The following is a 17,829-nucleotide window of genomic DNA, read 5'->3' on the forward strand; positions in this document are numbered from 1 at the left end:
ATCTACTTCCAATATCTTTAAAGAGAAAAAAATAAATGAAGTCCGACGAATTAAGTGCCTATGTCCACTCCAGATTTTAGAGAATAGAGTGTTTCATTGTTTCTTGCATCAGCAAAGTAACCTGGTTTTGGGAAAAGTTGTGCAAATAGCAAGGCAATTTACAAAAGAAATGACTTTGGATTTGGTACCCCTTGTCAAGACTCGCTTACCCACTCACACATCTACTCTCCGATTTGTCAAAGTTGTATTAATTAACAATTATCTTGCCATGATTTCTTGTGTAATTTCCAAGAGCTGTGCAATTTTGTTGCGAATCATTCGGACTTGAGTTTAGGCAGCCTGCCATCTACCATCTTGACAACACTTGCAAATTTGTGCTAGTATTTTCCCATGGAATCAAATAGCATTACCTAGCTACCTCTTTATGAATGGCTAGTGGTGAAGGTTCAATGTTGATGGCCTCCTCTTGTGAAAGAGGGAGGACCCATGAAGAATTAACATGCCTAAAAGAGAAAAAAAAAACACTAAAAGGACGAAATACCTCACAAATCGACACAGAATAAATCAGATGAAGCCACTGTCATTCAAAGCTACCATATAGCAGAGAGATAGACAGACTATAAATAGTAATTGAAGCAAAATGCCAATATAAATCACTTAACACAAAAAATAAGGGCAACGTGATCAATAATGTAACACATACACATTGTACTCAACAACAGCATCTCCTGTCTTTGCATTGAAACTATAAGTATTGGCTTGAGCATATCCTCTGGCAAACCGGAAAAGCCCACTACCTCCGATCACCGGCATCTCTCTCACCTTGGAAAAAACATGGTTCCTCCCTAGTATGCTAATGGTGCTACCATTGTACTTGCCTTGAAGGAAAACAAAGTTCATGGCCATCAAAAGGGCAGTTTCTTCTTGTCCTGCTGATCCATAAAACCCTTGAGCTCTTCCTATCAATTTCGAGCTTAGTTCTGGCTTTTCTGTCAATGGATCATCGATCATGCTTAAAGAACCGAAAAGAGTTGCTGATGTGTTGGAAGGTGATGTCACTATGGGGATGGCTGTAGGGTTGGGGGCACTATAAATGTCATGCCAATAAACCCGAAAATGGGTTAGCTTTTCTTTCTTGAACCCATATAGCTTGCGGTCCAGGCTTCTTACAAAGCCTTGATTTTCTTTTGAAGCATGAATAATGGCTAAAGGAGAGAGGATGGTGCTGAGAATGATGAGTTTGGAAACTATAATGGGGACAATTCTAGCCATGGAAATCGTTGCCATGTTCACTATTGAAGTACAGCATTTATATAGAGCATCAAAGCTAGCATCGTGCTGGTATTAGGTATGTAGTCTTATTTTATTTTATTAAGAAATTATTATTTCCAAGTCCGTGATGATTACTTCAAGAAACAAGAAAAGTAGGTGCTATTTCTTTTTTGTTAGAACTCAGTAACTCCAATTTTTTTGTACGGTTGGCTCCATTAGTAGTATTTAAATTGGACCTGCGATCTATATGCCCATGCATCATGTGAGTGCTATTTCTTTAATAAATAATTGTTCCAAGACATAACTTAAAGAACAAAACAGAGTTAAAGGATTCTACTTTAATGTAAAAGAATTTATTTTTATTTACTATTTGTTAAAAAAAAATAATTAAAAAAACACAATGATTTGATATGATCATACGATGAACTTCAACACTTAATATATACGAAATGTAAGTTTGATACTGTGGTTCATTATATTTTTTTAATTAAAATTATATTAAAATAATTTTTTTCAGATAATTTTATTTTATATTAGTATATTAAAATTATTCAAAAACATATGAAAAATCTCAATTTAATATTTTTTGAAATGAAAAATAATTTAAAACACAAATTGTAACGCAAATTAAAACAAACAGTTGAGAAAAAGGTTTAATATCGCTAAACCATGTAGGATTGTGGCACCAAAACCTTTTAAATAACACTCTTAGTACCAATATTATTAAAGTGGTTGCTCATATGATGGTTACTGGAGGCTTACATGGTCGTTAACTTCAGAGCTCATGGGATTAGTCGAGGTGCGCGCAAGCTCGCCCGGACACCCACGTTAAACTAAAAAAAAAATTCAACCATATTAAGAAGCTTAATGGGTTATCGGTTTAATTACTAAATCATTGATTAGCTAGATCGCATAATAAATTGTATTATAATATAAATATGTTATGTTATATAAGAAGTATAAAATGATAAAGTGGTGGGATCATTTTCTGGAGGATATTCGCCATGTTTGAGTCTTCCAAGATCGAACTTTTTTCTTTCTTTTGTGTTTCTTTTTTTAAAAAAAAAAAAAAAACCAGTCAATGCTTAATTCAATTGGTATCCAATCACTCAAATTTTATGTTAATATTTGTTCAATTTTGTCTGGATTCTTTGTATAGAAATTCCAACATACTGGGTTTTTAACAGCCGGAGACAACATCGCTTTGAGACAAAGTATTGTCTTGTTTAGTGTCGTTCTTTTTATACATTTTTTTTAATGTTGCCGGAAATGGCATATGCATGATTACAAGATAAACGATAAATTGAATACCAGCCAGTTATCTTCCAATGGATTCATAGAGAAATCATGGCAACCAGTTAGCTAGCTAGCTATGTCATTTGCTTGTATAACACAAGGCTGCAAAATGATAAATTAAATACCATATTAAAATCGGACCCATTGATCGATGAGATTAGGTCACCAAGACCTTTAAATCAATAGCATATATATAGCTTAATTGTAACTAATCCATTTCTTGCAGCTTTTAAGAATGTACAAGAAGAACAAGATAACACTTTGTCTCAACGCGATGTCTGGCTCGGTTTAATGCTGACACCATTATAAGGTGTAATTTAAATGTCTTTGTGCGCTATCCTTGAATATTCGATTTATAGGTTTGATGATTTTACCTGCTAATTGGATATATTTTTAATTGATTGCTTGTATAACATAAGATTTATTTTTGTTTTTTTATAAGGTTATCTTTATCTTAAATAAGTGTTTATTTTTAGATTGATACTCAATTTTTTGACCATATATTTTTATCATATAATTAAAAAAAATTATAAGAAAATTATTAACTCAATAAAGTACGTAGCACGGGTTATTAGGATACTAAGATCGTTATAATTTATTATTATTTTAATTTTTTTAAAAAAATTATCATAAGTTTTTTTAAAAGTTAAGTTTTCTATTATTATCAATTGAATCGCAGGGTTGATCATTTTGCTGCATTCCCTTCTTGCTTGGTTCCGATGCAACCAAAAGCTGGCATATAAGATGTGAAATAGAGGGTTGGTTGTTGATGACAGAAATACACAGCGAACTCGCCGTAACATAGAGATTTCACTACCGATCTCAGTTTGCACCGAAATAAGAGAATTTTGTTGCATACACAGCATTTTTCCCATTCTTTCTTCTATTATTTCAATGAGAAAGATCTCAATCCAATGCACTACCAATCTCAGTTTGCACTGTGGAACTTAATGGCCTCTATTAAAAAGAATTTGTGAAAAAACATTTGGAAGATGCATGTGGAGTGAGCAAGGGAGAGTTTATCAAGGCTTAAGAACGGATTGGGAGGCTGATAGTCACCATCGGGTGGCAGCAGAATTCAAATTGGTTCCCGAAGGAGCTAAGCAGAGCCGCATTGTGGTTGAACTGCACATGTTCTGGATCGGTGATTTTTATTCTAATGAAAATATTCCGTCCGTGTAAATCATAAATCAATTTTCTAGTTGTGATTTAGGTAAGAATTCCCACTTGTTAATTTGTTTTTTCTTTCCAATAACTTTAACACGCATGCGCACAACTCAGATTACAAATGACAACCTACTCTGCACACATCAACTTATTGAAAGACACCGCAAAGCCAAAAGAAAATAACTTTCTAGATAAGGGGGCCGGGCATGGCATCAATAGTGCAATACATAGACATTATACTCAACGACAGCATCACCAGATTTTAGATCAAAACTGTGAGTACTGGCCTGAGCATATCCTCTGGCAAACCGGAAAAGCCCACTACCTCCGATCACCGGCATCTCTCTCACCTTGGAAAAAACATGGTTCCTCCCTAGTATGCTAATGGTGCTACCATTGTACTTGCCTTGAAGGAAAACAAAGTTCATGGCCATCAAAAGGGCAGTTTCTTCTTGTCCTGCTGATCCATAAAACCCTTGAGCTCTTCCTATCAATTTCGAGCTTAGTTCTGGCTTTTCTGTCAATGGATCATCGATCATGCTTATAGAACCGAAAAGAGTTGCTGATGTGTTGGAAGGTGCTCTCACTATGGGCATGGCTGTAGGGTTGGGGGCACTATAAATGTCATGCCAATACACACGAAAATGTGTTAGCTTTTCTTTCTTCAACCCATAAAGCTTGCGGTCTAGGCTTCTGACAAAATCTTGGTTTTCTCCGGTGACAAAGGAAGAGAGGAGGGTGAGGAGGATGGAGTGAGAAACTATAGCAGAGAAAACTCTAGCCTTAGTCGACATTATTGTGAGGCTATGATCAATAGTGTACATAGCATAGTAAATGTATGTAAGTTTGGATACTATATATAGTAGACCAACACCAAGGGGTTGGTGGAGTAGTAAATGACTTTTGATCACTCAATTGGGTTTTTTATTTTTTATTTTAAAGTTAGCATAGTGATATATCATATGGATATAAAAATATAGAATATAGAGATATATCGTTAAAATCATTTTAAAAAAATATATATAATCTATGTTACCTTGAGCGTATATATATGCTAATTAATTAGGTATTACTTGCTTTTATTCATTTGATTAAGCATCTAATTTGAAGGATGATGGTTATATAAGAGATGGGATGAAATTAATCAATCATTTTCTAGAATTGGCCATCCAAGTGGTGTGCTTCGTACCTACAATATTATTCCCTCAATCAATTTATGAATAATTTTAATTGTGCTTGTGCCATATACGAGGAAGTTCCAATTCCTTATTTTTCTATTAGATGCTATTAAATAAAATATATTCAACTAAAAATAATTCCTTATGATCAGATAGCATAATAATTCTGAATTTTTATTCGTTTTTTCAAGCTGGGCTACACATGAAGATCTTCAAGAAATACAAAAACTATTAATCCCATTCAAGATATTCAAATTTCACACTTCTTTCTTGACATAAATATTATTAATTATTAAAAGAATTAGACATAGATCAAAGCAAACACGTAGTTTCAGTCAAGCCCGCCAGAGGTCTCCACGACTGAAAAGTCCTACGTAGGGTTGGTGGACCTTAATATACAGAAACCAATTACCACTTGTCCTCCATTATCGACATCATTATATGCACTTTCTTCTTTTCTGGTAGGCCCTTCGGCTTTTGATCCTCCACGCTACAAAAAGACAATGAGGCACTATAAATTTAAAATTTAATATTTGATAATTTGATAATAATAGGATTAAATTAATATTTTTTATAATAATAAAAGAAGTATTAAAATAGTCATTTAGAGAAGAGCCAGAAGTATAAGAACAAGACGTTATTTGTTAAAAAATCTAGACACTATAAGATTTAAAAGTTTTACCGGCGGAATTTTTCCGTCGGCATAAGACACATATTCCGTCGGTAATTAATTTACCGACGGAATCATCAACGAAAATGCTCCGTCGGTGAATCTTTCGTCGGTAATTTTTTGTCCGTTGGTAAATCCGTTGGTAATAAAAAAATAAATTTATCTGCTTCATTTCGTCGGTATATCCCTCGGTAATAATATTTTTTATTACCAACTGATTTACCGATGGAATTTCCGTCGGTAATTATTTAAAAACATTTTTAAAAAATTCATTTTATAAAATTATAAAATAATTAAATTAACATAAATTAACACTGTATAATATATACTCAAAATGCTTGAAAAAAAGAATAAGAAAATCAACTCAAACAAATTTGCAACAAATAAATAAAACAAAAAAATAAATTCAACTAAAAAAATTCATATGAAAAAAATGAAGTTGCAATTGCTAAAAATTTAAAAATCCTATAAATACATCTACTAAAAATTGATCTCATATGAAAAAAAATCTCACAACAACATTTATACAATTATTAAGAACAAAAACAATTAAAAATAAAATAAAAAACAAATATAGTGAAAAAAATCATGAAAAAAAGAAGAAAAAAGAAAAATCTTACCTTAATGTAGTTGCAAGTGAAGCTAAGGAGAGAAAAAAAATTTTCATTAAGCATATTAATTAAAAAAAAAACTAAGAGGATAAAAGAAGAAAGAATAAGAAAACATACCCAAGCATGGAGGAAAAGAGAAGGAGATGAGGAGAAAAAAGAAGAGAAAGAAATAGATAAGAAATGATGTTTTTTACATATAGTGAAGAAGAAGAAGAAAAAGACATACATTAATGATATTTTTTACATATAGTGAAGAAGAAGAATAATAATAATAATAATAAGAAATGGGTATGTCTCTTGTGAAATAAGGGGATTCAAGTTTTTTATTGGGGCGCGTTACCGACGGATTTACCGATGGATAATTGAATATTAATATTTTTTAATTATTCTGTCGGTAATTCCATTGGTAATATTTAATTTAAATTTTCAATTTCGTAAAAAGTTTACAAAAACCGCCAAAAAATTACCGATGATTTTTCAATCCGTCGGTGATTCCGTCTGTAATATTTAAATGAAAATTTTAAATTAATTGAATTTTTTCAGAAAACCGCCAAATAACACCGACGACTTTTCAATCCGTCGGTGATTTTGTCCGTAAAGAACAACAATTAATATTGTAATTGAAAAGTGAACAGTTTTGGAGCTCTCTGGAAAATACCGACGGACAATTCCGTCGGTGATTCCCTTTGTAATTGACATGATGAACAGTGTTCACATTTTTACCAACAAATTTATCGACGGAATTACCGACGAAAGAAATTCCGTCGGTAATTCTGTTGGTAAAAATGACACGTCATCATTTTTTTTTTGTTTTAATTTTTGTTCCCACGGTAATTCCCTCAGTATATACCGAGGGAATATTTTCGTCGGTAAAATCCCTCGGAAATTTACCGACGGAAATATTCTCTCGGTATTTCTGTTTGTATTTATCAATTTTCTGGTAGGGAGAGATTGTAAAATATAGAGTAAAAGTTGGAAAAAAAAACAGCAAGCAGCTGTTAAATCATTAAAAATCAAAACACTGTCAATTTGTATAGCTCTAATAAGATGAAATATGTAAAAAATTAATTTAATAGGTCCCACTATGAAATTAATAATTTTTAAAATATTTTTCAATATTTTCGATGTTTTTAATTTAAAATTATATATAAAAAAACAACATTAATTTAATTCTTAATTTTCACACACATCAATTTAGGGCCTTTTCATACAAAAATTATTTTAAAATACAATACTCTCCTGTTTGTTTATAATTATGAAGTTTTGATTCCTCCATAATTCTTTGTCGACGTCTTGGAAGAAAAGTTCGGCCTGCCCCACAAGCCAAAGTTTCAAAAGAGCATTTAGAAAACTACATGGGATTTAATTACTTGGAATATTAAAGTTGGAGGCAAATGTCTGAAAAGAAAAGGAACAAATTTGGACCCCTAATACTAAACTTAGTGGGAGCCAAATGGAAATAAAAGTTCGGTGTGCTTCACAAGCCAAAGTTTCAAAAGAGCATTATTATATTATATTATAATTATTATTATTATTATTATCTAATAAACTAAAACTAAAGGTGCAGTTCATGGTTAAACACTTAGTTATTTTTTGTGTTTTTTTTGTTTTTCTCCCTTTTTTATTTTTTTTCATTTTTTATGCCTTTATGGTTTCTTTTTTCTTTTTTCTTTGTGTTTTTTTCTTTTCATGAATTTTTTTTGTTTAATTTAGTTTGTTAATGTTAATTTTTTTTTATTTAGTTATCAGACTTTCATGACACGGATCTCGGGTTTGACAGGTTAACCTCGTTTGACGGGTTACCCAGTTGATTAAGATTTTTTTCTTCCTTTAGGTTTTTTTCTCTTTGCTTTTTCCTTTTTTATTAATCTTTTTTTTATTTAGTTCATTAATATAAAATCTTTTTTTTATTTAGTTATTATATTTTCATGGCACAAATCTCAGGTTTGACGGGTTAACCTGATTTGGTGGGTTAACCCAGTTGATTCAGATTTTTTTTCTTTTTCCTTATTAGTTTTTTTTATTTCATCTTTTAATATTGTATGCAATCCACGGTGAAAAAGTTGATGCTTTTATTTGTTCAATTTTTTTCTATTTAGTTATCAAACTTTCATGACACGGATCCCGAGTTTGATAGGTTGGCCTAGTTAATTCTGGGTTAACCTATCATTTTTTTTTCTATTTAATTATCAAACTTTCACGACACGAATCCAGGGTTTGACGGGTTAACCTGGTTTGAAGGTTAACCCAGTTAATTCAATTTTTTTTTCTTCATTAGTTTTTTTTTTCCTGTTGTTTTTTTTTAATTAATCTATTTAATTATCATATTTTTATGACACGACCTTGTAGCCAAATCCACATCCAAGACTATTAGATTTAGTATTGCAGCCAGACCCACTTAAACTTGAGTCATGCAAGTTTAATGTTATTATTAATATTATAAATATTACTTTTGGATCAGACGTTGTAGCCAAACCCAAGACTCTTGGGTATAGCTTTGCAAAAAAACCTAATATTTTTAGATCTTAGTTTTTTTATATATTTTTTATACAAAAACAAATTGATCCGCGGTATCGCGCGGGTCATGTAACTGGTTTAGAAAACTAAACGGGATTAATTTCTTGGAATATTAAAGTTGGAGGCAAATGTCTGAAAAGAAATAGAAAAAATTGAACCACTAATACTAAACTTAATGGGAGCCGAATTGAATTTTTAAAAAATAAAATTGAGAGAGGTAATTGCCTATCTTCTTCTCCATGCAGCACCTCCATTTGTATATAATTGTTTTTTAATCTTTAATATAAATGAATTTTATTTTTTAAAATAAAAAAAAATCACATAAGTTTTCTAACATGTACAATTTTGCATGATATTTTTTTTCCTTTTATTTTATTCAAATAATTTAATGTGTGCGTTTATTTTTATTATCGCTTGATAGGATAAAAAAATTATTTTAATTAACAAGATTTAACAAATACAACCAGGTAAATATCATGTATTTCAAGATTAAATATTTTAATTTATATTCATATTGTGGTTTTATTTTTAGTTAGGTTAATGGTTATATTTTTAATTTATTAACATATATATTTCTTGATTTATTTAATTATATATATACATGAATTTTTTTATTTCTACTTTAAAAAAATTAACTACAAAAGTACTTCAAAAAACTAGTGTACATAATGTTTTTAAGAACCGTGGCAAAACACGGATCACATGACTAGGAGACACGGAAAAAATGGATTTTCTTTCTTGAACGCATATAGCTTTGCCGTCTAGGGTTCTGAGAGGAAGAGAGGAGGGTGGGTGCTGAGAATGACGTGGACAAATTCTAGCCATGGAAATTGTTGCCATGTTCAATAGGGAGGGACAACATTTAAACAGGAGGTAGCATCTGTGCTGATATTAGGTAATCTTTAATTTTTTTATTATTAAGAAATTACTTTTTTCCAAGGCCATGATGATTATGATAAGAAGCAGAATTAAATTAGTAACTCCTTTTATTTATTATTTATTTATTAAGGCTGCATTGACTTGTTTTATAATTAATAGTTACAAATACAAAAATCCATGACAAAATACGACAAATCAATGGTATTGGCCTTTCCGTTATGCCAATATGGCCTGCAAAATATCAAACCCATTTAATTTCATTTAATTTTTCTCAATCTTTAAGTTCAGAAGAGAAAAAAAATTAAATTCTTGCAATTCCTCTATCACAAAGAACTTGGATTTTCAAGTAGGAATGGGCTTAAAAGCCAGTAAGCCCATTCTCTATTAAGCCTTTGCTTCATTGTCATCTCTTTCTTCTCTCAAGACCCAGCATTAGGCCACATCCTGACCAATAGGCTTCTTATTAGGGCTTCACACACACATCTTGGACGTTACAATGGGCCATCTCTGATTGATACATACAAGTCTTCTCTTATGGCCCCTAAATATTTGTAATTTTTAATTAATTTGTAATTGGCTATGCCATCAATAAACCTTGTAAAGATTGGCCTCATAGTTAAGAAAGAATCTCTTTTTTTTTATTTTTTATTTTTTATTTAAACCTTAGGACAGTATCTGATATATATATATGCTGTGTTTGTCCTTTGATTGCATATCAACTCTTACTTCAACAATAACTCTTTCTCGTTGATTTGCTATATATCTTCTAATATGAACACCAGTTTGAAAATGTGAATATTCACAATCAATATTCAATTACTTGAGCATCAAAATCAGTCTATTATTGAGTGAAAGTTTGTCCAATTCGATAGGTGGCATATGAGAGAGGAAGAACCTATAATACAAAAGCAAACTTTTTACTTCACCAACAAGTCTTTACTGTCTTATAGCAGGTTGATTCTTAGATTGCATGATTACTGCATTCTTATAGCATGCGTGACAAATACGGAGAGAGATCCAATAATTCATTCAAATACGATATAGCATCTAGAGGATGAAATCAGGTTTATGATATCTTTATAACTATAACTTAAAATATAAGAATGAACTATAATGTAAATCATAAACACCCCACAATGCGGTCTAAGTTAGCTATCAACAGTCATTCAAGAGTTGGTTTAAAAACAAATTGTTGTTATTTCTTCATAGACATTGATCCGCTATTAGAAATTAAGAGCTTGAAAAAAATAGGTGCACTATCACTATAAGAAATTACATGATGACATAAAAAAAAATCTCACGCGTTTCTTAAACTACAACCCTAAAAACAATTCAAACAAAATATCAATTACATAAACATCAAAACCAGTCTGTGTTTTGTCCAATCCGATAGCTGACAAATTTTAGTACAAAAGCAAACTTTTCACTTCACCAACAAGTCTTCTTACTATCTTATAGCAGGTTGATTCTTAGATTGATTATTTACCATGCATGTACTAGCAACTTCGTTTGTGGCACTCACAAATGTCCTTGTTCCATGTGCCCTTATGTATTTCATTTGATTTTGTGGTGTATCGTCGTATGTGTTTTGTTCTAACTCGCAAATTTAAAAATATACACATTCGTTCATGGAATTTATTTTGCACTTCACTTGATGCATGTAACTAGCTAGGCCTGTCATTCTCAAAGAAAAAAAAAAGCAGCAGCAGCTAATTAGTCTCGTGTTCTGTGATTATACAAGCATAATATTTATGCCAACCACAGCAAATTGTTGTACAATGAAGCTGGACATCAGCTAATGATGAAGATTTTTGTGTAAGCAAGAGGGAGGAAATGCTTTAGGAAACTGCTAGGAAGCTGCAGCTTATTAGTTAACTTATTAAGGAACAAGTACTTGTGAACAATTGTTAACAGTTCGTTCTTTAAATTACAAGTAAAGGAGGATAAAAAGAAATGATTAGCACTGAAGTAAGGTTTTGGTGGGAGAATTCAAGAGTGATACTTTTACTTTCAATACCGTTTGCACAAATTTGCTCTTTGATATCGGGATAAATTAGTTTAAGACGTACGATGCATGGGATAAATATTTTATATGAACATGCATGTAAATCAAATATATAGAAATTGAGAAAATATATTCGATAAAATATATATAATTTCACATGATTTAATCACTTATCTATTTTTACAGAATATATAAATTTCTCTATAATAAGATACAAATATAGGTGATGATTTAAACAAAAAAAATAAAAATAAAAATAAAAACAAAATTACCCCCGTCTTATACTCACTAAGCTCTAAACATACCTCACAGAGAGCATATATATATACACCTCTTGCCACTACATGGCTGCCTTGGTTTCAGCACCATCCAATTTAAGTCTATAATTAATATTGTAAAATATTTTTTCGTAAATATCCTACTTATAGTGTAAAGAGTATTGTTTTTTTAATTAAAAAAATCATATTATCTTTTGGTAAGATAATATATTAATTTTATTTTTTATATATATGTTGATAGTTTAGTTGTTTTTATGAAAACTATTAGAATTTGTTTGATAGATTTTTGGAATCTAATCTAAAATTATCATAACACAGACTTATTAATTTGACAAGAAAACCTATAATTCTAAAATAAAAATAAAAAAGATTAAAATCTAAATCGTCATATACTCCCAAAGCAAAGTACTATAAAAGAACTTGCATACTCCTCTACCTCCGCATTCAAAACAAATTGAACTTCTTGCACTCTCTCTTACACTCACATCACACACACAAAGATGGGCAGTTTTATAGGGCATGTCTTACCAGGCATGGCTTTCTTTATACTAGGTTTATGGCATCTCTTTAACCACATCAAACTTTATTCTCTACGACCAAACTCTTACATTTCCTCTCCATGGTTCCCCACCACAAAACTAAGGTATTTGGAGCTCTATCTGATCATGTTAGGGAGCTCCATTTCCATATCAATGGAGCTCTTCATCGGGCCAGAAAAACATCATCCATTTGATGTTGATGGGACTATACCATCAAACCATCTCCGAAACTTTGAACACTCCTTAATATCAATGTCTTTCTTCGTCTATGCAACGTTTGCTATACTTCTTGATAAAATTAGTTCTGAAGCTCAACGTGGTCTAACACACATTTTAGGAGCATTAGCCTTTGGCCAACAGCTCCTCATGTTCCACCTCCACTCAACTGACCACAAAGGTCTTGAAGGCCAATACCATCTACTTCTACAAAATGTTGTAGTCATTTCCTTGGCCACCGCTCTTATGGGAATTGGCCTCCCTAAGAGTTTCTTGGTTAGCTTTGTTAGGTCTCTTTGTATATTGTTCCAAGGTGTATGGTTCGTAGTCATGGGGTTTATGTTATGGACCCCAGGGTTGATTCCTAAGGGCTGCTCACTTTACAATGATGATGGTCACAAAATAGTAAGATGCACTAGCGAAGAGGCCTTGCATCGTGCCAAATCATTAGTGAATATTCAATTTGGTTGGTTTGTCATCGGAATCACCATTTTCGCTATAACCTTGTATTTGGCCATGGTTGAAACATATAGCAAGAATGTCAAGTACTCATCATTGGCAAAGGAATTTGAAGAGATACATGAAGAGACTAGCGACATTGAATCTCTGAAGAAAAACAAATTAGAGGGCTCGAAGAGTTTGCTTGTGGAAAGAGGGTTTGCCCCTTTTGACATGGAAAGGTAGAAGATGTAAGAAATTAAATTGAAGTAGTAATCTTTTCCTTACGGATTAAAATCGACTGTATCTTTGTGGTACATATTTGGCTATTGAAAAAGTGTGCTGGTAGGGTCGACAATATTGTATGGTTTGCACTAATGGATTATATATTCTTTGGGGTTGGGTTCATCGTTGTGTTTGTATGTAAAAAAACTAAACCCAGATGTTATATTTCCATTTCGTTGAAAAATGTTCATGTTATTTCATTTTAATGAGTCTTTGTGTTCGTTTTCTGTACGTAATCCTTTAGTCGATCATTCATAATTCATTATTATTTTTCTTTTACGTTTGGTGATTGTAACCATAATTTCAATAATTGATGATTTTTTGTTCTCACATAATTTTTTTTCATGTAATTTATTTACAAGAAGAAATGATTTTATTGAAGTCATGTTAAATTTCAAGTCACGAAAAAAAAAACATTTCTTAATTTGCAGGAGATGCAACAAGTTTCAGATTTAATAATTTTAGTACATTACCTGGCTATTTTATAAAATAATATAAATTATATATTGAAATCTCAATTAATAATTAACTTAAGATATTGAATTAAAATAATTTTATGATATGATATTAAAATTTTGTTAATCAAATAATTATGAGTTTATTCCTCCATTGTTATAAAACCTAGTCATCTTTTTAGTGGTGTTGTATTAATAATACATCTCGATTAGTATAAAAAAAAAATTATCAATTTGAATCTTATCATCGTTTTTTTTAATTAGTATTAATTGCTGATCTATACAGGAATCATGAATGCATTTCGGCATGGTCTGCTTAATTCCTGATTTAGTGTGGGTTTGTTTTTGCTTGGCCAAATAGTAGGGTTATAGGTTTTCTTGTATTTATTTATTGTAATTAGGCTGATGCCTAGGCTACAATCTATGTAGCTAAAGCTTAAGCTCTGCTCACACTGTTCATGTTTTTATTTATTTATTATTATATATCTATTCTCGATTTTATCAAAAAAAGTATTAATTGATGGTATCGGGAGTTTGTACAAGTTTTTAATTAAATTAATTAATATCACATGATAGTATGATTATGTACAAGTTTTAATCTAAAAATACTTTCATTTTAAAAGATTTATTTTTAAATTTTTGAATTGAGAAGGTTCGATGAAATGAAAACTCAAGTAAAAATACAAGATACATTATTTGATATTTTCTTGTTGTTTAATTCTTGATTGAATGTTCAATAATCCTATCCTAGGATTATGAAAAATAACTGGTGAAGATAATCCTAATTAATCTAATCTAAAATTATTGTAACAAGCTGAAGTCAGAATTAATTGTCCTCAATTCATAGACCTAATTCTGCCGGGTCGGTCGAGTTGCTGACTTCAAGACTGTTTCTGCCACATATAAAGCCTCTCAAACCTGGATTTTTCTTCTCCATTTTCTTGTATGATACTTCCTCTTTCATCCTCTCTAATTTCTCATTGGATACTACCTACCTCAGGTTGCTGACTTAAGCGCTGAAAATCCTCCTCCTGCGAGGACTTCTTGCACCGACCTAGCTGCTGGAATTTCTGCTGCTGCCGATTCTTGGCTGCTGTTTCCTTTGTTTCTGATTTCTGGTCTCCCTGACATGCTCCCCTTCTTTTGAAATGCGAAGCTGCAATTTCACTGACTCCTGCATTGGGATCAGCCCATCAATAGCACATAGCTTGAGTTTGCTAATACTGTATCCCTGTGTTACTCTTGCCTTCTGTCTTAGATTTTATATTTAGAAATGGGTATTTTTTGTCCTTACTAACTATTGGCTCAAGGCTTGATACTACCTATTACGTGCATCAAATTTTGGGTAGACGAAGGCTCAATTTTATACTTGGTGATTTTATAAGATAAAAAAAAAAAAAAAAAGTTAAAATATTAATCCTAATTGAACCATGCGCTGGTGCCTTCACATGTTTGAGTATATTTTAAAAGTGTATTTATCCTGAAAATATATTAAATTAATTTATTTTAGTGTTTTTTAATGATTTTAATATGATAATAAAAAAAATAAAAAAATATTTAGATATATTTTATTATTTTTAAAACCTACCTCAGAATATATTTTTAACTGACAACATCAAACGGAGGATATTTTTTTAACTGACTTTGCATACGGCGTAAGCTTTTATAGGGATAAGTTTTTAAGTCCCTATGGCCCATAGCCATGCCTATTTTTTAAATTCGTGACTAATCAGCAACAATTGGAAGCTTATGATTGGCATGCAAAATTGCATTTTGTATTATGTTTGATTAGTAAGTGTTTTTAAAAATATATTAAAATAATATTTTTTTATATTTTAATATATTTTTAATATCAACATATTAAAATTATTAAAAAATATTTAAAAAATAAGTTTAATCACCAAAACAAATACTGACTGAGTTAAAGCTTGAAAATATACTTGTATTTATATGATGCCACGTAGCATTAACCATTTTTGGGTTCAATGATGTCCATGGTTTTTCTAGAAGTCTGATTTTTCATTTTGTATTTATAACAAGGTGTAAGTGATATTGATTTTAAAAATAATTTTAAAAAAATAAAAAATATATTATTTTAATATATTTTAATATAAAAAATACTTTAAAAAATAACTACAATAACACTGCTAAACATAAACAACAATTCGTTGTTTTTCCTCCAATGCTGCAATTATGTGGGTTTCTTTTTTATTAAAAAAAAACCAGTTTTGGGATTTGAAATTGTAACGCAGTTACGCAGCTCTTCTGGATTTTGTTACGGAAATTTTTTTGAGAAATGTTAAATGTACAACAGGTTGATCAAATTTATACGAAATGGCTTTTATTAAAATTATTTTGATTTTTTATTATACACTTTATTTTCACTTGTTTTTAATGTATTTATTTACGAAATCTAACAGATAATTAAGGTGTAAATTTAAATAAATAATAGTTCAAGTATTGAAATAAAAAAAATTCAAAAAGTATAAATCAAAACTGACAATAAATTTTTTAAAACATATTTATAAGAGTAGACCTTTTTTTTTTTTATAGAGCAAACTGCACTTTTGTTGGCATGCATAATTACTCCAAAGAAAATAGAATAAGATAATTGATTGATTTTAACAATTTTTGGGTTCATAGTTTTCTTTATATATATAGGGATTTGAAATTGTAAAGCACAGCTCTTCTAGATTTTATTACTTAAAAAAAAAATAAGATTTTGAAGTAGCACATATATAGTGTAGATCAAATGAATGTCAATTTAGCGCAAAAAATAAATAAATAATGGAACTGACTCGAGGATCAAGTGCCCAGATGGATTGAAATTTGACTCTTCAGGTGTTTTTTTCTCTTTTCGCGGTTGAAAAATCCCCAGTTTTGAACATCATCATTCGTTGATTACAACCACAAAACATCATCAAGTCCACAGTTTTACAAGATAAGAAATGATCCACAGAATTTGAAGACATGGTTTTATATGATCTCATACCTTCAGGAATCTTGTTATATGACCTATTTATTTTTACATTTCAAAAGCGTTTTTAAAAGAAATTAAATTTTTTATTTTTTTTTCTTTAAATTAATATTTTTTTGTGTTTTTAGATTATTTTGATGTGCTGATGTCAAAAATAATTTTTTAAAAATAAAAAATATTATTTTAATACATTTCCAAATAAAAAACACATTATTTATATCCCTCGTGTTCTCGTAATAAGAAACAGTAGACGAGAAAATAATTTATTATTAATATATCAAAATAGGTTTTGACTTTATACGTGGCATGCGTTTCACCACGAGCTGGTTAAAACAAAATTGAAGTAAAAAAAAAAAGCGAAGGAAAAAAATTTGACACTCGAGTCACTCGAAGTATATAAAAAAACTCAATGTTGAAAGGAAAAACCACAAAAAAAACCCAGTTAAATTAGGTTAACTCACAAACTTTGTGATAATGGATATAAAATTGAGATAACCTTGTAGAAAAACAAAACATGAAAAAATGAGCACTTGAAAGGAAAGAAAAAAAAAAGCATGAAGATCATTTTTATGCATCAAATATTGAATGATAAAATTAAAATAAATAAATTTAAAAATGACAAAAAATAAAAATCAATCAACATTAACCTTTGAAACTTGTGACTATAATCTTAAGTCTGAAACTAACCTTACAAAAGTCAAACAAAAAAAATAACAAATCAAAACTAAAAAGAAAAATGTAAAAAAAAACATTAGCTTAGAAAAAGAGAAAAAAAAAAAACAAAGTAAACTCAAGCAAGCTTCTTAAATCTGGTATAATCTCTAAAACCCATAACCCATGAAATCTTAGATTCGGATTGAATCAAGAAACTTAATATCCAACCAATTTAATTTGAAATGATGAAATCATGAAAAAAAATATCAATAAAAAAAATAAAAATCAAATTTGATAGGAAAACAAAAATCATGGAGGATGAGAATGTCAAAGGAAAATCTAAAAAATGACACCAAACAAAACAAATAACAATAAAAAAAACAGGAACCAAG

At 30.3% G+C, this 17,829-nt stretch overlaps 3 protein-coding genes across 3 annotated transcripts; 1 reads left to right on the top strand and 2 right to left on the bottom strand.

Moving 5' to 3' along the window:
- Positions 1 to 551: 551 nt before the first annotated feature.
- Positions 552 to 1,302, bottom strand: LOC18097237 (dirigent protein 22). Its single transcript, XM_006385997.3, has one exon. It carries the CDS (start codon positions 1,285 to 1,287, stop codon positions 685 to 687), a length of 603 nt encoding a protein of 200 aa, XP_006386059.3. The 5' UTR covers positions 1,288 to 1,302; the 3' UTR covers positions 552 to 684.
- A 2,493-nt stretch (positions 1,303 to 3,795) lies between these two features.
- LOC18097236 (dirigent protein 22) lies at positions 3,796 to 4,578 on the bottom strand. The gene has a single exon (XM_006385996.3). It carries the CDS (start codon positions 4,557 to 4,559, stop codon positions 3,948 to 3,950), a length of 612 nt encoding a protein of 203 aa, XP_006386058.1. The 5' UTR covers positions 4,560 to 4,578; the 3' UTR covers positions 3,796 to 3,947.
- Positions 4,579 to 12,306: 7,728 nt separating this feature from the next.
- LOC7463592 (uncharacterized) lies at positions 12,307 to 13,557 on the top strand. The gene has a single exon (XM_002304838.4). It carries the CDS (start codon positions 12,374 to 12,376, stop codon positions 13,310 to 13,312), a length of 939 nt encoding a protein of 312 aa, XP_002304874.1. The 5' UTR covers positions 12,307 to 12,373; the 3' UTR covers positions 13,313 to 13,557.
- The last annotated feature ends 4,272 nt before the right edge of the window (positions 13,558 to 17,829 follow it).

This window comes from Populus trichocarpa, chromosome 3 (genome assembly GCF_000002775.5).
Source record: "Populus trichocarpa isolate Nisqually-1 chromosome 3, P.trichocarpa_v4.1, whole genome shotgun sequence".
Lineage (NCBI taxonomy): Eukaryota > Viridiplantae > Streptophyta > Magnoliopsida > Malpighiales > Salicaceae > Populus > Populus trichocarpa.